The 17,694-nt window shown below is 51.5% G+C and overlaps 3 protein-coding genes across 3 annotated transcripts; 1 reads left to right on the top strand and 2 right to left on the bottom strand.

The window, feature by feature from the left end:
* Positions 1-408: 408 nt before the first annotated feature.
* Positions 409-8,274, bottom strand: J4E78_010593 (Type I Iterative PKS; the record flags this gene model as incomplete). Its single annotated transcript, XM_049371169.1, has 3 exons — positions 409-1,575; positions 1,627-8,031; positions 8,083-8,274. 3 exons carry the CDS (start codon positions 8,272-8,274, stop codon positions 409-411), a joined length of 7,764 nt encoding a protein of 2,587 aa, XP_049217111.1.
* A 1,439-nt stretch (positions 8,275-9,713) lies between these two features.
* J4E78_010592 (uncharacterized protein) lies at positions 9,714-11,302 on the bottom strand (the record flags this gene model as incomplete). The annotated part of the gene is made up of 5 exons (XM_049371168.1): positions 9,714-9,893; positions 9,948-10,361; positions 10,415-10,527; positions 10,574-10,755; positions 10,809-11,302. The coding sequence occupies 5 exons, from the start codon at positions 11,300-11,302 to the stop codon at positions 9,714-9,716; spliced, it is 1,383 nt and encodes a 460-aa protein (XP_049217110.1).
* Positions 11,303-12,916: 1,614 nt separating this feature from the next.
* On the top strand, positions 12,917-15,971 carry J4E78_010591 (uncharacterized protein; the record flags this gene model as incomplete). The annotated part of the gene is made up of 4 exons (XM_049371167.1): positions 12,917-13,511; positions 13,558-13,815; positions 13,864-15,098; positions 15,153-15,971. 4 exons carry the CDS (start codon positions 12,917-12,919, stop codon positions 15,969-15,971), a joined length of 2,907 nt encoding a protein of 968 aa, XP_049217109.1.
* Between the last annotated feature and the right edge of the window lie 1,723 nt (positions 15,972-17,694).

The following is a 17,694-nucleotide window of genomic DNA, read 5'->3' as shown; positions in this document are numbered from 1 at the left end:
CAGGATCTGGCAGTTCGCCTCTCATCCCATCCCGTCATACCCGTTTTCTCGAGACATCTCCTTTTTCTGGCGCATCTAGTGTCGCGTGGCATCTCCTTCATCAAGGGCGGCTGTGAATTCATTGGATGCGGTGAGACGCACTGTGATGTCGACGGCGCGACACAGCCATAGGGGATCCTCGGAGCCGTTGCACTCCACGGCGCGTTAAGATGTGTATAGCGGAGAGAACCACTACGACGTTACATGTCAACTAATTGAGAACAAACGCATTGCTACTTGCATTAACCATAGAAAGAAGAATCGCAAAGCATAGATCATGGAAATACATAGGAAAGCAAAAAGAACAAGTACCAATCCAACTCCGCCGTTCCCGTCAGCAGCCTCACCAAGCAAACCTTGTGCCACGCCCTACTCCCCACCCAACCCCAACTTCCCCACAACACCATCCACCAACCCCCCAATACTCGGACTCTGCAAAATCTCAAACACACTAACCGTAGCCTTCGTCTCCCTCTGAATCCAATTCTTAACCTCAACAGCCACCAACGAGTCCGTCCCGTAGCTGCTCATCGAACGCGTAGCATCGAGTTCCGATACATCCATCATCAGACTGCGCGATAGCTTCTTGAGAAGCGCTGTGAGGACAAACTCCTTCGCTGCCTCCACAGACGGACTGCAAGAGAGCTGCGCGGAAAGCGATAGCGATGTAGTCGCCGTACCATCATCTGACGTTGTCGCAGGCGCATCGATCTTGAGATGCGGGCGCAGGTACGGCAAGTGACTCAACACGGGATCTCGAGCAAAGAACGGCGCTTCTGCGTCGGTCAAGCTACTAATATCGAGGTCAGAGTCGAGACCCGTGACGACATGCCCCATCATCGGTTCGCGAATACCCAGCTCAATCAGCGCCAGCATCTCCTTCTCCTGAATGTGTCTGAACTCCTGGACTTGCACTTTGCGGCCTTGAACTTTCTTTTCGACGACATAGCCCACGTCGCCGACGATACCCAGATCGATGGCTGTAGCTGGCAGACCGAGCGCGTTCCGGTATTTGGCTAGTGCGACTTGGTAGGCGCAGCCTGCGGCGTAGTTGGCTTGACCGGGGTTGCCGATGAAGGAGTGGAGGGAAGAGAGGAGAACGAAGAAATCGAGGGGCTGGGATAAAGTGGTCTCGTGGAGGTTTTTTGAGCCGTGGACCTTGGGAAGGATAGTCGAAGTCCATTGATGCGAGGTCATTGTGCTGAAGAGGGAGTCGTTGAGGGTCATGGCGCCTTGAATAACACCCTTGATCGGTGGGAAGGAGCACAGGGTTTCGGAAAGAAGGTTGGAAAGCTCGAGTGCGTCGGATACATCGCATTTGAGAATGGCAGTGCGGACGCCCGAGGCGTGGAGGGATTCGAGGAATGCTTGGGCTTCTTCTGAGACTGCCCCGAAGCGGGAAATGAAAATGAGGTGTTTTGCGCCGTGGGTGACGAGCCATTGCGAGATGCTTCGTCCGAGGCCGCCAAGACCGCCAGCGAGGAGGTAGGAAACTGATGGGTCGAAAGAGGTAGCGGGTGGTGGTCTTTGAGCAACCTGAAGTTTGTTAGTCGCACCTTCGACATCGATACATGAACGGTGACTTACAAGAACTTGGTCATTAGCCTGCGGTACCATTACCACCTGCTTGTCGTGACTCGCATCTTGCATCATCTTGACAGCCTCGTTCAGCTTAGACCAAGGTAAGACATCCGCAGCGCTACGGTCGATTATCTTCGTCGCCGTGAGAGCGCTCATAGCTTCTTGGAACATTCGACTAGCAAGCTTGGGCTTCTGCGTATACAGCAACGCCATATCCACAGAGAAGAAGGATGCGTTGCGGCCAAACGGTGCCATTTCCAGTCGGCCAGTCCCTGGTGCATTAAGGTTTACGAATCTGCCAAAAGACGCGATGCAGCTGAACGTCGCCTGTAATGCCTCGCCAGTCAGGGTGTTCAGAATGACATCAAGACCGCGGCCTTTTGTCGCGCGCCGAAGTGCAGTGACAAACTTAAGATCGTGGCTGGAAAAGATACGGCTTTCTTCGATACCATAGGCGTTGGCAAGATAGCTCTTCTCTTCGTCGGATCGCACGGTAGCGAAGATCCTCGCGCCGGCCTTCGATGCAGTCGCGATGCTAGCTTGGCCTATGGGGTCTGCGGCCTCGTGGATGAGAACAGTCTCACCGGACCGTAGATGCGCGACGTGGTTGAGCGCATATTGAGCAGTCGCATGCGCCTGGGGCAATGTAGCTGCGACTTCAAAAGCCATGCCATCGGGAATGGTGTGCACAAAGGCTGCTGGCACGCGCACTTGGGCGGCGAACGTGCCTGGATACCATGCTACCACTCGATCGCCAACCGAAAGGTCAAACACTCCATGGCCAAGCTTTGTGATGACACCCGCACACTCTTGTCCAAGCTTGCCATCGTAGTCATTCCCATCCAGCATCTCGACGTCGCTGGAGCTGAGACTCGTAGCGCGAACTTCAATTTCGACTTCGTCAGCTTTAACAGCTTGCGCAACGCGCACATCCTCTTCGAAGACGGCCACGTCTGATGCGCCTTTGCTGAAGTTGTGGAGTTTGAGTGGACGACCCTCTTGAATTACGTTCTCCATCTGCGGCTGTAAAGCCGTCGCATCAGTCCGACCGACCAGGAACTCATTCGACTTCTCATCTTCAATCGCACGCTTGATTTGAAGAACGCCGTCCTGCTCAACAAATTCGCTATCAACCAGAGTAGCGCTCTTTTCGGTACTGAGCTGCTTCTCATAGATGCCGAGAAGCAACTCGGCGACGTTGAGAGCAGGCAGGTTCGTCCTGGCATCCAAATCGACTGTGACGCACTTGAAGCTTTCATTCTCAGCTCGCAACGTACGCGCAAGACCCTGGAATACAGCCAGTTCAGGACGTTCGACATCCGAAGACGCCGCGCCTCGTGTGACCCAGATCAAACCTACCGATGCATCGGCGATGTATTGGAGGGTTTTCATGTCTTCTGAAGTGGGATCGGCCAAGAGGGGCTCTTCAAGCTCGACAAAGCTGACGCAGATGGTATGAGCGAGATCTTGTTGGCCAAGCTTGGAGAGTGTCGCGAGCTGTGCTTGGAAGCCAGCTTTCTCCAATCTGCTCTTGAGAGCCAACGGCATGTCTAATCTGCTCATTCGGATGCGTGAGTCGGCACACAAGATAACGAAGCGAGGTCTTTCTGGCGGTGTGATCACACCGTTCGATAGAGTCGGCTTTGCTTCAACCGCAGTCGCAATCATCAGCCTTGTACCCTCCTCGAGCGGATCCAAGACGTCTGGACTACTTGCTTGAAGAGTACTGAACCCTGTTGAGCGCAGCAAGTTCTCCCACTGGGCCTCAGTCAACAGAGGCCCACCAGTCCGCCATTCTTCGGACGCATTCCACCATCCAGGTAAGGTGCCGAAGATGACTGAAGCAGCAAGTAGTCGATTGGTCATTTCAAGAAGTATGAGTCTTCCTCCTGGCCGGAGAAGCTTCCGCGCATGCGTCATGGTACGGTGCATGTCTGATGTGGCGTGAAGTACGTTCGCCGCAACGATGACGTCGTAAGAAGCTGGCTTGAAATCTTGCGTCTCTGGATCGTGCTCGACATCCAGCTTCTTGAAGTTCATGAATTGTGCAAAGTCTTCAAACTTCTCCGCGGCGCGCTGGAAGAAGTAGGATGAAATGTCTGTGTAGGTATACGACTTCAAGCGAGGGTATGCGTGGAGATCTTCGTAGCCACTTAAGCCTTTCAGCGTTGGAACTGTCGCGCCGCCGGTTCCAGCGCCAATCTCCAGATAGTCAAGGTTGGGATACTTGTGTGAGAGCATCGTAGTAAAGCGTGAGATTTGAGCATATGTGTTTGGCATGCCGACGGCGGTAGTGTAGTAGTCTTCAAGCAAGTTCTCGTGGGTCATGAGGGCGAGTGGCTCAACTCCCTGTCGGAAGACGGCTGGCAGGGCCTCACCAACGCGAACAAGAAGCTTGCCATCGTAAGCCGTCTCGTGATTGCGGTAGTGTTCTACCATGGCCTCAAGCTTCGATGCAACTTCCGGACTGTGTAGCTGCTGCCACTCATCTGTCTGTTGGGGATGCGTCTTCGCTAGCACCGCATCGCGTAACTCGCATAGGTTGCGATAGAACTTTTGATGGTGTGGCAACATTGTGGACTCCTCGTTCGCAGTGACTTCTTGCAGTACCTTGTCGATGAAGTAGTAAGAAAGCAGCTCCAGCTCTCTGACAGTCTTCGGACGGTTATCTGGTTTCGGTGCTGCTTGCAGTTCGCGGTTGAGATGCTCACGATCGATAAGTTCAACATCTGGCTCCCAAACTGCCTTGTAACAGTGTTTTGAGGGTGAAGCTTGCTCGGCAGATGTGGGATTCGTATTGATGGCGACGAACTTGAAGCCGTCCATGAGCACAACTGGCTTCGAAGTAATCGGGTCCAACGCGAATATGTCGCCAGTAGCTTGTCGTGCGCCACAACGTTGAGCACTCGCTACGACGTTGAGATGGTCACCAATTTGAGCTGCTGTATCGGCGGAAATAGAAATCTCTTCGATATACGTAGGTACCATGGCACCCTTCAGTTGCTTGAGCTCAGGACCACCCAGCGCAGCAAGGCCTAGCTGCAAGAAAGTGTCCAAAGTAGCAGGATGTAGCAAGCGGTCATACTCATATCCTTTCGGATTAACAGACTTGGTGTCAGTGACCTCAACGACTCCGGCAGCTTTGCCAGGCCTCCGACGGTCGACGCTGATTCCCTTGAGACCCTGGAACATCGGTCCGTACGTAAGGCCAATGGCGTCGACACTGCGGTAAAATGATTGAACGTCCATCTTATCTGCGCCAACTGATGATGAGGCGTTCCAATCATTGGCACAGTCCTGAGCGAGCTGTTCGTCCGAGGTAGTTTGGCCTGATACCGAAACTAAGCCACGGCAGTTCTCAACCCAACCTCCATCTGCAGTGTAGGAGAAGATGCGAAAATCGTGCCAGATTTCCGAAGATGACCCATCTGGGCTGGTGTTGCATTTCATCGACAAACAAGTCTCAACCCCCTCATCAGCCTCCGGTACAACGAGCGCTCTCGAAATATTGACCTCACGAAGTCGATATTCAGCCGCACTGCTAACACCCTGCGGAAGGAAGGTAGAAGGTGAGATCTTGCACATCTGCCGACACGCCTCAATAGCCATGCACAGATACCCACACGCCGGAAACAGCACATCACCCTGAACGACGTGATCCCGCAGCCACGGCTGCTCGCGCAGGCGCATAAAGTTGCGGAACCTGGGCTCCATTGGGTTCCAGTCGTTGACCGGCGCGCCCAAAATATCGGTCCTACCAAACTGTCGGAAACGGTAGTCTCGGCTAAGGCGCGACTCCCACCAGTAGCGGCGGGTGTGGTTCCAGGGATATTGGGGCAGATCGGTGAGCACGGATAGTGGCTGCTTGGGTTCGGTCGGGAAATTGATGGCGTGCAGATCGATCGGATATCGGTGGGTGGATAGTTGGCCGGCCGCTTCGAGTGCGGTAATATCTGCAGGTTTGTTGCGGATGAGAGTGGAAAGATACTGTATCTGCGGTTTCTGGTCGAATGTAGCGTCGAGAATTTCCTTGACTGGAAGTTTGAACAAGGCATGTGGTCCAACCTCCAGCAAGATGTCCACAGCAATCTTGCCATCCTGTGAGTCCGAGGTACACAACTTGGCCAACGCTCCGGAGAAGCGGACGCTGCCGACGAGGTTAGATACCCAGTAGTCGGCACCGAGCTGGTCTGAATTGATCACGTCTTCCGTCACGGAAGAGTACATTGTTACCCGCCCATTGGTCTTGATTGTCGCAACCTTTGTCTCTTGGAGACGGGCAAGATACTCCTCCGCAATCGCCTGCATGTGATGGGAATGATATGCAGTATCGACTTGAAGCAGTCGCGCAAAGATGCCTTTGGTTTCCAGGGCCTTCTGCAAGTTCTCAATGGCAGCAACATCGCCAGATATGGTGACGCCGCGCGGACTGTTCACACAAGCTACAACAGCTTTACCGAGGCCATCGGCCAACTCTGCAATCTCGGTCTTCGCATCATCTTCGGATAGGCCAACCGCCATCATTCGTCCCTCAAGACCCATGCTCTTGACTTTCGGCGACAGCAAGCCTCGGAAGTATGCGACAGTCATCGCCGACTCAAGGCTCAGAGCACCGGTGGCATATGCAGCAGCAATCTCCCCACTAGAGTGGCCGACTACACGCTGCGGACAAATGTTCCACGATGCGAGCAGATCCACCAGCGCTACCTGCAAAGCAGTACAAAGTGGCTGACTGAACGTTGCTTCATTGACCCGGGAGGTCGATTTGTCTTTTGACAGCTCTTCCATCAGTGACCACTCCGCACCTAACCCATTCACGACAGACTCGCATCGTTGCAAGCTCTTCCGGAAGACTGGGTAGTGTAGTAGCTCTCTGCCCATACCCCACCACTGAGCACCCTGTCCAGTGAATATGAAGCCTATCCGCGGTGGTACTGCGCCACTAACGGAGCTTGGTCGTACTTGCTGCAACCTGGTTTGCAGATCGGACTTGTCTGTCGCAACAATCGCGGCGCAATGTGAAAGTTGTGATCGACGTTCGCACAACGTATACGCCAGATTATCAAGTAGCTGCTCCTCGTTGAAGACATCCTGACGTTGAAGATGTTTCGACAAGTCCTGGCCCATCTGGACGAGACCTCGCTCATCGTTGGCGGACTGGAGGAAGAGGCGCGATCTAGGTGTGTTGCTAAAAGATTCGTCACTCATAGGGCTGACGAAACCCGAATCGTTCCTTCTGTGACGAGCCGAGCGATGATACCGTTGAAGAAAGTGATGTGCATCGTCAAGAATGACGTGTGCATTGGTTCCACCGTAGCCGAAGGAGTTCACGCTTGCGCGCCGCAGACCGTCAAGGGGCCACTCTTTAGGCTCTGTGGGCACTTCGACCCGCCATCCTTCGAAGTCGATCGCTGGGTTGCCCCGTTGAAACCAGAGATTTGGTGCAATCACACCCTTCTCGACGCTTAGCATGGCCTTGATAAGTCCAGCAATGCCGCTAGCTCCCTCCAAATGGCCCATGTTTGTCTTGACCGAGCCAATGGAGAGAGGAACGACTTCCTCGGTTGTCGCAGAGATGCGGTGGGGACGTCTCGTGGCAAACACCTCGCCAATTGCTCCACTTTCTATAGGATCACCCGCAGCCGTTCCTGTGCCGTGCGCCTCAAAGTATCCTGTCTCGCTTACGTCGATCCCTGCCGCACGATATGCGGAGCGTATAAGGTCGACCTGCGCGTCTTTCGAAGGCATCGTGATGCCAGGCGTTCGTCCGTCTGAACTGGTAGCCGTGCCGCAAATGATGGCTCGAATGGGGTCGTTGTCGCGTATAGCCAGATCTAATGGCTTTAGTATGATTGCGCCGACACCTTCTCCTCGCGCATAGCCATTGGCTCGATCATCGAAGGCGTGCGATATCGAGTCTGGGCTCAGGAAGTGCATGTCGCTCATCTCGATTTGAATGTCAGGACTCAATATGAGGTTACTTCCTCCTGCGATCGCCATGGAGCTTTCACCAGTGCGCAGGCTTTGGCACGCCAGATGCACAGCAACGAGTCCACTGCTGCAGGCTGTGTCTATGCTCACACTCGGCCCCTTCAGGTTGAAGAAGTAGCTTAGGCGGTTCGAAAGCATCGTTTGCGAAGCCCCGGTCGACTGGTACTTTGGCGCTAGCTCCATATCTCGCCGTTGCATCTCTTCGTAGTCTTTTGTGAAGCAACCGACATAACATGAAGTCTGGGATCCAGAGACTCGGGCTAGTGGCGTTCCTGAGTTCTCTAATGCCTCGTATGTCACTTCGAGCAGTAACCGCTGCATGGGGTCCATGGCCATGGCCTCGGCTGGCGATATCGAGAAGAACGGCGCATCGAAAAGCGAGACATCTTCAGCGAGATAATGCCCGCCGCGGTTGTTACACTTAAATTTGGGTCAGCGGAGCGGTCCGTACGGTAGATGGCGCAAGCTTACCGTCCCGAAACGATCTCCATCGGGGTTGTAGAATGCATCAACGTTGAAGCGGTCTGGAGGTACTTCGGTACGAGCCGACTTCTTCTCGACCAACATCTGCCATAGTTTCTCGCCGTTGGTAACGTCGCCTGGGAATCGGCAGCCAAAGCCAACAATGGCAATGGGCATTGGCTTGGTATCTTCATACGCCATTGTCGTGAGAGATCATGAAAAGTGTTGAACTTTGTGGACGACTTAGCACGAAAAGATGTTGAAGCAAACGCAGCTGGTCAATGTGGCCATTGATAAGATGGCATCGAAGAGGCTTCTAAAGGTAGGATCAGGAGAGCCCTTGTTAATCGACACGAGATACCCCCAGACGAGGTTCGGCGATGAGGAGCCACACTGATCACTGGGGTTTTGCGTACGTCGCGGAAAGCGGCCCTCCCTGACGCGCTTAGCTGCACAGTGTTAATCGCATCCTCTGCCACGCGTAAACCAACTGCCTAGTAATCAAGCACAGAGACGAGAACGCCCCCGTACAGTACATGAGGCCAGGGCATATCAGTAGCGCATCCTTCGCGCACTCGGTTGTCGTGAAAATCATGGCGAGCATTGCGCAGACGCATCCGTCGACAACACAAAGAGACATTGACATCTGCATTCCAAGTTTTCTCTGCCCAATGGTTGCTGCTCTTTCGGAATTCCATCCTGTTATTGACAAATCCTGGTCAAATTGGGAAAGGCTGTGGAGGCTACTGCCGCTCGATTCCCAGAACAGACATCATGCTAAGGTCATGCATGCGTAGCCACTTGTTTGGGACCTTGTTCGCTTGAGTAAGGTGAACGATCAGACTATCGCGATCTATCCTGTTACGTGGCTGTTAGTTGTTGGTCGCTACCAGAGGTAGTGGCGGGAGAGCTTCGGCCTGAGATAGATCAGTGGTGGAGTAGCAGCTTCGTTCTTGACGTCGGAATCAGTGACAACGGCAACAGCCTATCACGGGACTTCGCCAGGCAATGGGAAGCCACCCGAACGCCTCAAGCGTGCCGCCCCGAAGGAGCAGGAAGCAGCGGTGTGGCCTGCACAAGTGCAGAATGCATGGCGTTTAGGAAGACGCGAAGGATCTCACCCATGAATGCGATCCTGCAACTGTGTGTAACTGCAAGGGAGTACAGAATGAGCCGAAGTGGTGTGGAGCTGCCCCGTTATAGACGAGCCGAAGTGGAGCGCGTGCATGCCCGTCATCGAATAGCAAGGTTACCGCTGCTTGTAGCGCGCTTCGTTCCTGTTCGTGTAACAAATTTTGCGCGCGTCGGGTGACATGGCTGCGGTGCCATGTCGGCCTGAACGCGTGGGGTGGAGGAGGATGGAAGGATTGAGGTTCGGCGCGCGCAGATGGTGACGAGGGGCATTTTCAGGCTAAACCGCTTGGCAGCAAGCGCCACAGCAGGCACACCCCAATACGAGCAGTCGCAGACTTCGCAACCTGCAGTCGATTCTTTGAAGGGAAGGGTAGCCGCAAGATACGTGTTGTTCATCCAAATGAGGTATCTGCAAGTACATGGCCTGACTCGTCTTCTCCCAACTTCACAACGATTGGCTAGTGTAAATGAATGCTACATCGGAAATAACATCGTTGAGACTCTCCTTACATGCGAGACGCAGTGCGCTTGGTACTTTCCTGAGTGGTTTCTCCCTGCAGCTGTTCGGCGACATCCTCAGTAACCGAGCTCTTGACATCAGCTGATTCTTGCGCTGCGGGAGCGCCCTCAGCATCGAGATACGCCTCAATCAAACTCATGTTGCCTTTGCCGTGAATGGCCTTGATCTGCGAGACAAGTCAGTACCGCGCCACTTGTATGCTGTTCACTGATAAGCTCACCTTGAGGCGTGGGTCGGCATCTGAAAGGAGACGACGGAATTGTTCCTCCGACCGTTGTTTGGCTCCGAGCATCAACATCATCATGAGATCGACCTGGCGCATGCGGTTGTCCGTGTATCGAGAGGCTTCACCGAGGGCTGGCATGACCACATCGTTGATCAAAATCGGCGTCCCGGCAGGGCTCTTCTCCAAAGCAGGGACTAGTGCCCTGAAGATGCGAATGCAGTCTTCGTCACTCCAGTTGTGAGTGATGTACCGCAGGAGATACGCCGCTGCACCCGAAACAGGTTGCTTGGTGAAGAAGTCGTGTGGCATGAACGTGACTCGGCCATTGAGATCCGAGAAGTCGTTTTGTGATGCAGATGACAGCATGGTCAATGAGTCCTGGACGATGAGCTCCAGGTTGGGGAAGGTCTGTGCATAGTCAGTAAAGCGCGCATAGTGTCTTCGGCATCGTATCCGCATACCCGAGCAAGATTGACGCTCATGTGGCCGCTTCCACCTCCAACATCAATGACCTTTCGGCCACTAATCTTGTCCCATGGGAAGCTCTCTTTGAGGTTGTCAAAATGCCTCTCAACTGCGTCGTTTAGTTATGAGCTTGTACACGGATATCAATGACTTACGCCTTGAGACCCCGGCCATTGCACTGGCAAAGCGAGCTGCTCGCTTGGGATCTTGCTTGTAGTAATCGAAGAGAACGGTGCCATGTCGCGTAACAAATGCATTCCTCTTGCCGTCTGTCACTGTTGGTGATTCCTTGATGCTCTCCGAAGTCTCCGAAGCTGCCCTAAAGAACTCATCCAATCTTCAAACGAGTTAGCATTAATTTCAGTTGTGAGAGGGTGACCAAACACTCACTGGTATGCCATGACATCGCGCCACTGCTTGTCCTTCAAGTAGAGCACGCTTCTTGATGTGTGCTTGAACACGTCCGGCTCAACCTCTTCGAAGACGCGATCGGAGGACAGCATACGGAGGAAGCGACCGACGCGGTCTTCGTCCATGCCGGCCTTCTCGGCAATCTCTTTGGTGGTAGCTGTTCCATTCTCTGGAATAGCTTCAAAGAAGTTGAACTCGCATGCTACTTGCCAGGCCGCCAAATCATATAGATAGCACACGAATGTTCGTGCATCGTTCCTGGGGCCGTTGACAAGACGGAGGAGGTCACGAGCGGCATCATTGAGACTATCGCGCAACTTGATCTGCTCCGGAGTTTCGGGAATGGTGTCTGAATCGATGGCGAATGAAGGCTCTGGCACCTTCTTCTCGGTCAAATCGGCGACGATCTGTGTGGTCAACTGCTGGACTTCCTTGGCCAGCTCAAGCAGGGTGGATTTGTGTTCGGCAATCATGTTGTCTAATCGTTGTGTACACTTGAAGCAGTTGTCAAGAGAAAGACGATGTGAAGTGAAGCTTCCCGTCCTGCGTTCAAACTACCCATTATACTTCCGCTTGTTCGGGCTCATGTTGCTTACACGGCGGCGTTATGCAGGACGATGTTCTTGGAGTAGTGCTTGATGTGTCAGCTATCTGGTGCATTTCACTGGTGCTACCCAACGCCCTTGACGATGCTCGGCTGCACGCTGGAACATCCCGCATCGCATGTCAGGGCCCAATGAGAAGGACCCTCGCGCACCGAGAGACCAGATAGGATACGGAGTACGTCTCCTGCATGCGCGTGCAGCGCACAATTCGGGCCTCCAGCTGCATGGTTCCTCGTGCACTCACGCGCATATGATTTTCGAGCAGAGGTCATGAGAGACGTCTTTGGAAGGCCATGTTCCGATTCAGCGAATTGCACTCAGGCCCAGAGGTCGGCTTTCTGACTTCAGGTGTCCTCGCGTCGGCCCGGCGGAAAGCCAGCAATCTGAGACAAAGATCTTGACAGCGGGAGGCCTCGGTGACTCCCGTCTTGCCGACAGTTCAGGTGTGTGCCTGAGTCAGGTCGATGCAGGTTAAATAGACGCGCTGCAAACCCTGGTTGTGGACGTGGCAGAAGCCCCGCTCAGGTGAACCCGTCGCATGCTGCGCTGTAGGCGCCGAGAGCAATTATCGGCTATACTATTACGCTAACAAATTTCGGTATCGTAACTGGTGCGATCGATTCCATTTTGTTGATGACAGCCGTTGGTCGGCGAAATGGGTGAAATGGGTGCGCGAGGATGGAGGAGCTCCTGCTCCAACCTGAGACGAGATGTTGATGACTAAGCTCTGGACACGCTAGCACAGATCCGGATGGCACGTGTCCGTGGGACAACTCCGGTAACACGTGAAAGATCTCCATGGCATCTTCATAATTCGACGACAACTATGCTTTTGCTGTCGCACCAACCTAGAGATGACGCGCGCATTCTATACCGCCTTTATTCCAGGGCTTCATCGTACTGTACGACGTACCTGCATGTTCTATCTGGGCAGCCGCCTTGACTGCGCTCTTGAAACAGCGCTACCTCGAAATACAACTAAAGTGCGTACGATAGTCTCGACCCAATTGTGTTCTACTGGACAGAGTCCTCGTCTTTCAATCACAGCTTCGCATCGCGTGATGGCCACCTGTCTTCTAGACGATCGACTGCCGGATTAAATTATGATAGCTGATGGAATGCTGATGACGACGCTGTCGAGCTGATGCTGAGCGCCGGGCATGGTAACGATCAACTGCCATCTCGTGGTTCACACGCTCGGATAATGTAGAAAAGGGTCTCGATGACGTCGTACAGGCGGGTCGTGCAGGGGTTGGGAGGTGCACCGAAAATCCGGGGGACCATCTCCACTCCCAACCCCTAAGGCTCATGAAGCTTTCCCTGCGTTTCTCACACCTCATACATTTTCCTTTGTCAGGACGCGTTTCTGTTCTTTCCGGCAGTGGTAGATTCACAGCATACCATCCAGATTTCTACGCGACAGTAGTTGGGCGCGTCTTACGCCACCTCGGATAGCTCCGCACCCCTGAAGCCCGAGTCGCGATGCCTGTCAACACCATCTCTGTGGGCGCGGCTGTGACGCCCACGGTCATCCAGACATATCTCTCGCATTACCTCAATCGTCGACCGCTTGCGCAAAAGCCTACGGCGCACATATCGTACCACGAAGGTCTCGAACTCATCCGCCGCTTTCTCCACTACGCCTCTTTCCACACGGTCGACGAATTGCAAGCCTTCACGTCGCAATGGGTTCCAGTGCCGCGCTGGGTGCACGTAAATGTAGTCGAGGTTTCTGCGACTCTACTACAGCGCTCAGCAGAACTGCTCAATGCACAATTGGGACCGGAAGGCATCAAGGCAGTCGGAGGAACGAATTGGTGGCAGTGGAGACGCGAAGGCACAACACTCAAGGCCGAGTGGATCGAGATGCGCAAAGACTACGACGCGAGGAAGCAGCTGGCAATCACCAAAGGCGACCGCATAATGCTCTATGTTCATGGCGGCGCATACTTCTTTGGCAGCGTCGACGAGCATCGCTATCAGATGCAGCGGCATGCGCGCAAGCTCAAGGCTAGGGTGCTGGCGCCCAAATACAGACTCGCGCCTCAGTTCCCCTTCCCATGTGGTCTGCATGACTGTAAGTGGTTTGCTAGATGTCGGAGAAGCAATACTAACGCCTCCAGGTCTGGCCGCCTACCTCTATCTTCTCGAACAGAAGCACGACCCTACGACGATTATACTTGCTGGCGACTCGGCAGGTGGCGGCATGGTACTCAGCATGCTTGTGACAATGCGCGACCAAGGCATACCTTTGCCTGCAGGAGCCATCTTGATAAGTCCATGGGTAGATTTGACACACAGCTTCCCCAGTCTGGGAGGAGATGGCAAGATGGACTACATACCCTCGCACGGTTTCATCCACAAGCCGAGCATGAGCTGGCGTAAGTTGGTCGTGTCCGTGTCGACGAGCTACTACTGACCACACACAGCACCTCCCAACGCTGACGATATGCTGGACATCGAAACAACCCTCAAGGGCTCGACCAAGAAGAAGAACAGTTCAGACAAAACGGAGGACAAGGCAGCAAAGAAGGAGGCAGAAGCTGAGCGCGTACGAGGCTACTCCGTCCAATCTGGAGATCGACCACCCCTAGAAGAGGTCGCGGATCCATCAGCTACGGGACAAGGCATGGGCACCTGGATCTCGTCCAATGGCAAATACAGCATTGGACCCAAGAGCCAGCTATCAGTTCAGCTCGAAGATGAACGCGTCGAGATCAAGGACCAGATTCAGATGTACGCCCCGAATCATCTCTTGACACATCCTCTGGTATCGCCGGTGCTTCAGCCAACACTCGGAGGGCTTCCGCCTCTACTCATTCAAACGGGTGGTGGTGAGCTCCTCAGAGACGAGCAGATCTACCTCGCGCACAAAGCCGCGCAACCGCTAGCCTACATACCACCACCTTCCAACAACCAGACCGCCGAATCCATACAAGCTCAAGCCGCCAGCTACAGGCCTACAAACGTTCAGCTCCAGGTCTGGGATGATCTTTGTCACGTTGCGCCCACGCTCAGCTTCACCCGCCCGGCAAAGCACATGTACCGTAGTATAGCCCAGTTCGGTGCTTGGGCGCTTGCACGCGCTCAAAAGAAGTCCATCGACATCCTCGACGATGACGACATCTCCTTTATGAGCAGTGATTCAGGCACTTCGTCTGAATCTGACAAGGCTGGCTCCGGTTCTTCGTCCGACGACCCCAAATCATCAAACAAGCACCCCAAACCTACCAAAGCCGAGAAGAAAGCCGCTCAAGATGCACGCGTTGGCCGAGCTGGTGATGCAATTCCGCCATTCGAGCGCCACATGATCCGCCAGCGCATCGATCGACACGGGCGCATCTATGCACTTGCTCCAAAGGAGGAGCTAGTTGCACTGAACATCCCTAGCGTTGATGTGGGCGTGCCAAAGACAGGACCCGTCAGCAAATGGATGAAAGCGCAATCTCAGTGGAACAACAAGTTCTCCAAGCAGAAGATCAAGATCCAGAAGCAGCGTATTAAGGATATGCAGAAAGGCTTCGAAGGGTTCGAGGGAGAGACGCCACCACCGACTGCCTTGGCTGGTAGAAGGATCAAAGGCATGAAGGCCGAGAAGGCAAAGAAGAGGAGTTGGGGTATGTCGATGTGGGCTGGATGGGGCAGTAAGCATGACTCAGCTACTGTAAGTGCACTCACTCTCAACGTCAGCCATGACAACGTTACTAACACGCCTCAGATTGTCCGCGAAGAAAAGGCAGACCAGAACCCCGACACCGAAGCCTCAACTTCCACCCAAGACCCAGCCAACACAACCACCGACGGCACAACAGAAAGCGCGCCAACCCGCAGCCGCGCCAACAACCTCACTGCCCCCGGCATAAAACGCTCACGCTCCCACTCCCGCCACTCCGCCGTAACCGACAAAGGCCAAACCGGCCTCCCCATGGACGACCTCTCCAGAATCGTCCTTCCGTCCCCTGGCCTCGCAGACGCAACAACTCTCGCCCCTGAACGCTCTGCCTCCCCCCTTCCATCCCCCACTAGCGAACTCAGTCAGCCCGGTATGGGTATGGGTATTCCACCCAACATAATCGTCTCGGACAACCCCGACAACTCCAGCACCATCATCCCCGAAACGGATACTTTGACTACCCGACCCACGGCTGGCGGTATCGCGTATCCGTTTAGTTTGAAAGTTGATGGCCCGGATGGGAGGGATGTTAATGCTAGTACGCTTACGCTTGCGAGTTTGAATGTTACTACGCCGCCGGCTGTTGAGGGGGAGGAGGGGGAGAAGGGATTGGGGAGCTTGGTGACGGGGGGTGAGAGTAGTATGGTGCCGGGGGGTGAGAGTGAGAGTGTGAATGAGCGGGTGCTGAAAGAGGAGAGACCGGGTGTTGAGCGGTGGTTTACTGCTGGGGCTGGGGCTGGGGCGGGGCTGTTTAGTGATGGGGTGGTGGAGGAGAAGGTGGAGAGGCCGGGGGTTGAGAGGTTTGAGACTGCGATGGATGGGTTGGGTATGGGCGCTGCTGGTGATGGTGGTGGGAAGGTGTGATGGTTGCGGTTGGGTGGAGAGTTGTCAAAAGATTGAGGGTGGGGAAGGCGAAGTAAAATTACTGTAGATACCCAATTTTCCTTACTGTAAGTAATCTTAATACAAACGTACACATTTTATCGCATGCACATGTAGAAGATCAACCTGTAGAAAGAAGAAGTTGAACATCTACCTACGAGAAGGCTACATCGTCTTGGCGGTTCTACCAGATCTTGTCTTGATACCATTGTATACGGCAGCGTACCGGTGCACTTTGTACCTCGTACGAGGCGGCACAGTATGTTACGCAAACGAACGAACGCGTGTTGTGAAGATATATACGACCTAGCGTATTTTTTAAACCTGTAAGAAACTACCCTAACTACCTCCTCCCTAAGTTTACCTAACACATCTTCCCTCTACGGCAAACCCTCTAACCCGCGTCTACTTACCTCTCTTCTACAGCCTTCTGCTGCACATAATTATAATTCTAGATAATCTTCTCCTCCTTCTACTACATTAACGTACAGCCTACTAACTTCTTCTTCTTAGCACTCTCTATATTAATCTTAACCCTTGTCTTAAAATCTACAGCTAGTTTACACGTAATCTGCTATTTCTATACTATACTCTATTTTAGCTAAGAGCTAGAACCTAGTTATATAAAAGTACTTATAGTTATATTTTTACTACTATTTTTTTTTTTACTAAATTATAAAGTCTTTAGTATATAGCTAATATACTACTAAAGTTAGTATATTACTTTTTATAGTTACTTAAACTTTTATTAAGTTTATTTTTAACTTTTTTAAGTTTTTTTAAGTATACTTAAAAAATAGTAAAGTAATATAAGTTATAAAAAGCTATACTATTAGCTTAGTAAGTAGCTTTTAAGTTAGTATATACTTTTTTAAAAGCTACTTTATACTTTAGTATAAATATATATAAGTATAACTTTATTTTTTTAAGTTAAGCTAAGTTTAAGTTAATTATAAGTAAGTATTAGCTACTTAATTTTTTTTAGCTTTACTAAAGTTAATAGCTAGTTTATTATAGCACTATTAGTAATATTATTATTAATTAGTAAAATAGTATAATTAGTAAAAGTTATAATTAAAGTAATATAATAAAAAAAAAATTAGTTTAGTATATTACTTTTATACTAGCTACTACTTATATAACTATAATATAGCTAAAAAAGCTTTATAGTTTATAAAGATATATACTTAAGATACTATTAACTAAACTATAGTTTTACTTTATAAAAAAAAAAATAGCTTATATACTTAAATATTAAGATTAGAATAAGCTAGAATAAATATAGTAGTAGTAGTTTCTATACTATAAAGTCTTTATATCTATATACTAATAGTAATTTAATATCTAGATTATAGAAATTAGAAAAAGTTTTATTATACGTTTCTTTAACTTTAGCGTAGAATATTATTTATAAATAAAATATATCTTATATAGTAGATTAGTGTATATATAAAGTATAGAGAAGTATTAGATATAGTAGTATAAACTAAAGTCTAAGTAGACAAAGTTAGTAGAGTAGTAGAATTCTATTATTACTTCTAGCTTTCTACTTTTATATATAAGAATATAGTTCTCTAGATAGTAGATAATAAGATTATAGTTAGTATACTTTTTATAGTACTAGATATAGATAGAGTAGTAGAGAGGTATCTTTAGAGAAATCTTTTAGAAGCCTATAATAGTAAGAAGAATACTATAGTTAGTT

The sequence above is a fragment of the Alternaria triticimaculans genome (genome assembly GCF_023758025.1).
Source record: "Alternaria triticimaculans strain BMP 0046 chromosome Unknown scaffold_35, whole genome shotgun sequence".
NCBI classification, from domain to species: domain Eukaryota; kingdom Fungi; phylum Ascomycota; class Dothideomycetes; order Pleosporales; family Pleosporaceae; genus Alternaria; species Alternaria triticimaculans.
Note: the sequence above shows the minus strand (reverse complement) of the source record. Positions and strands in the feature narration are given on the sequence as shown.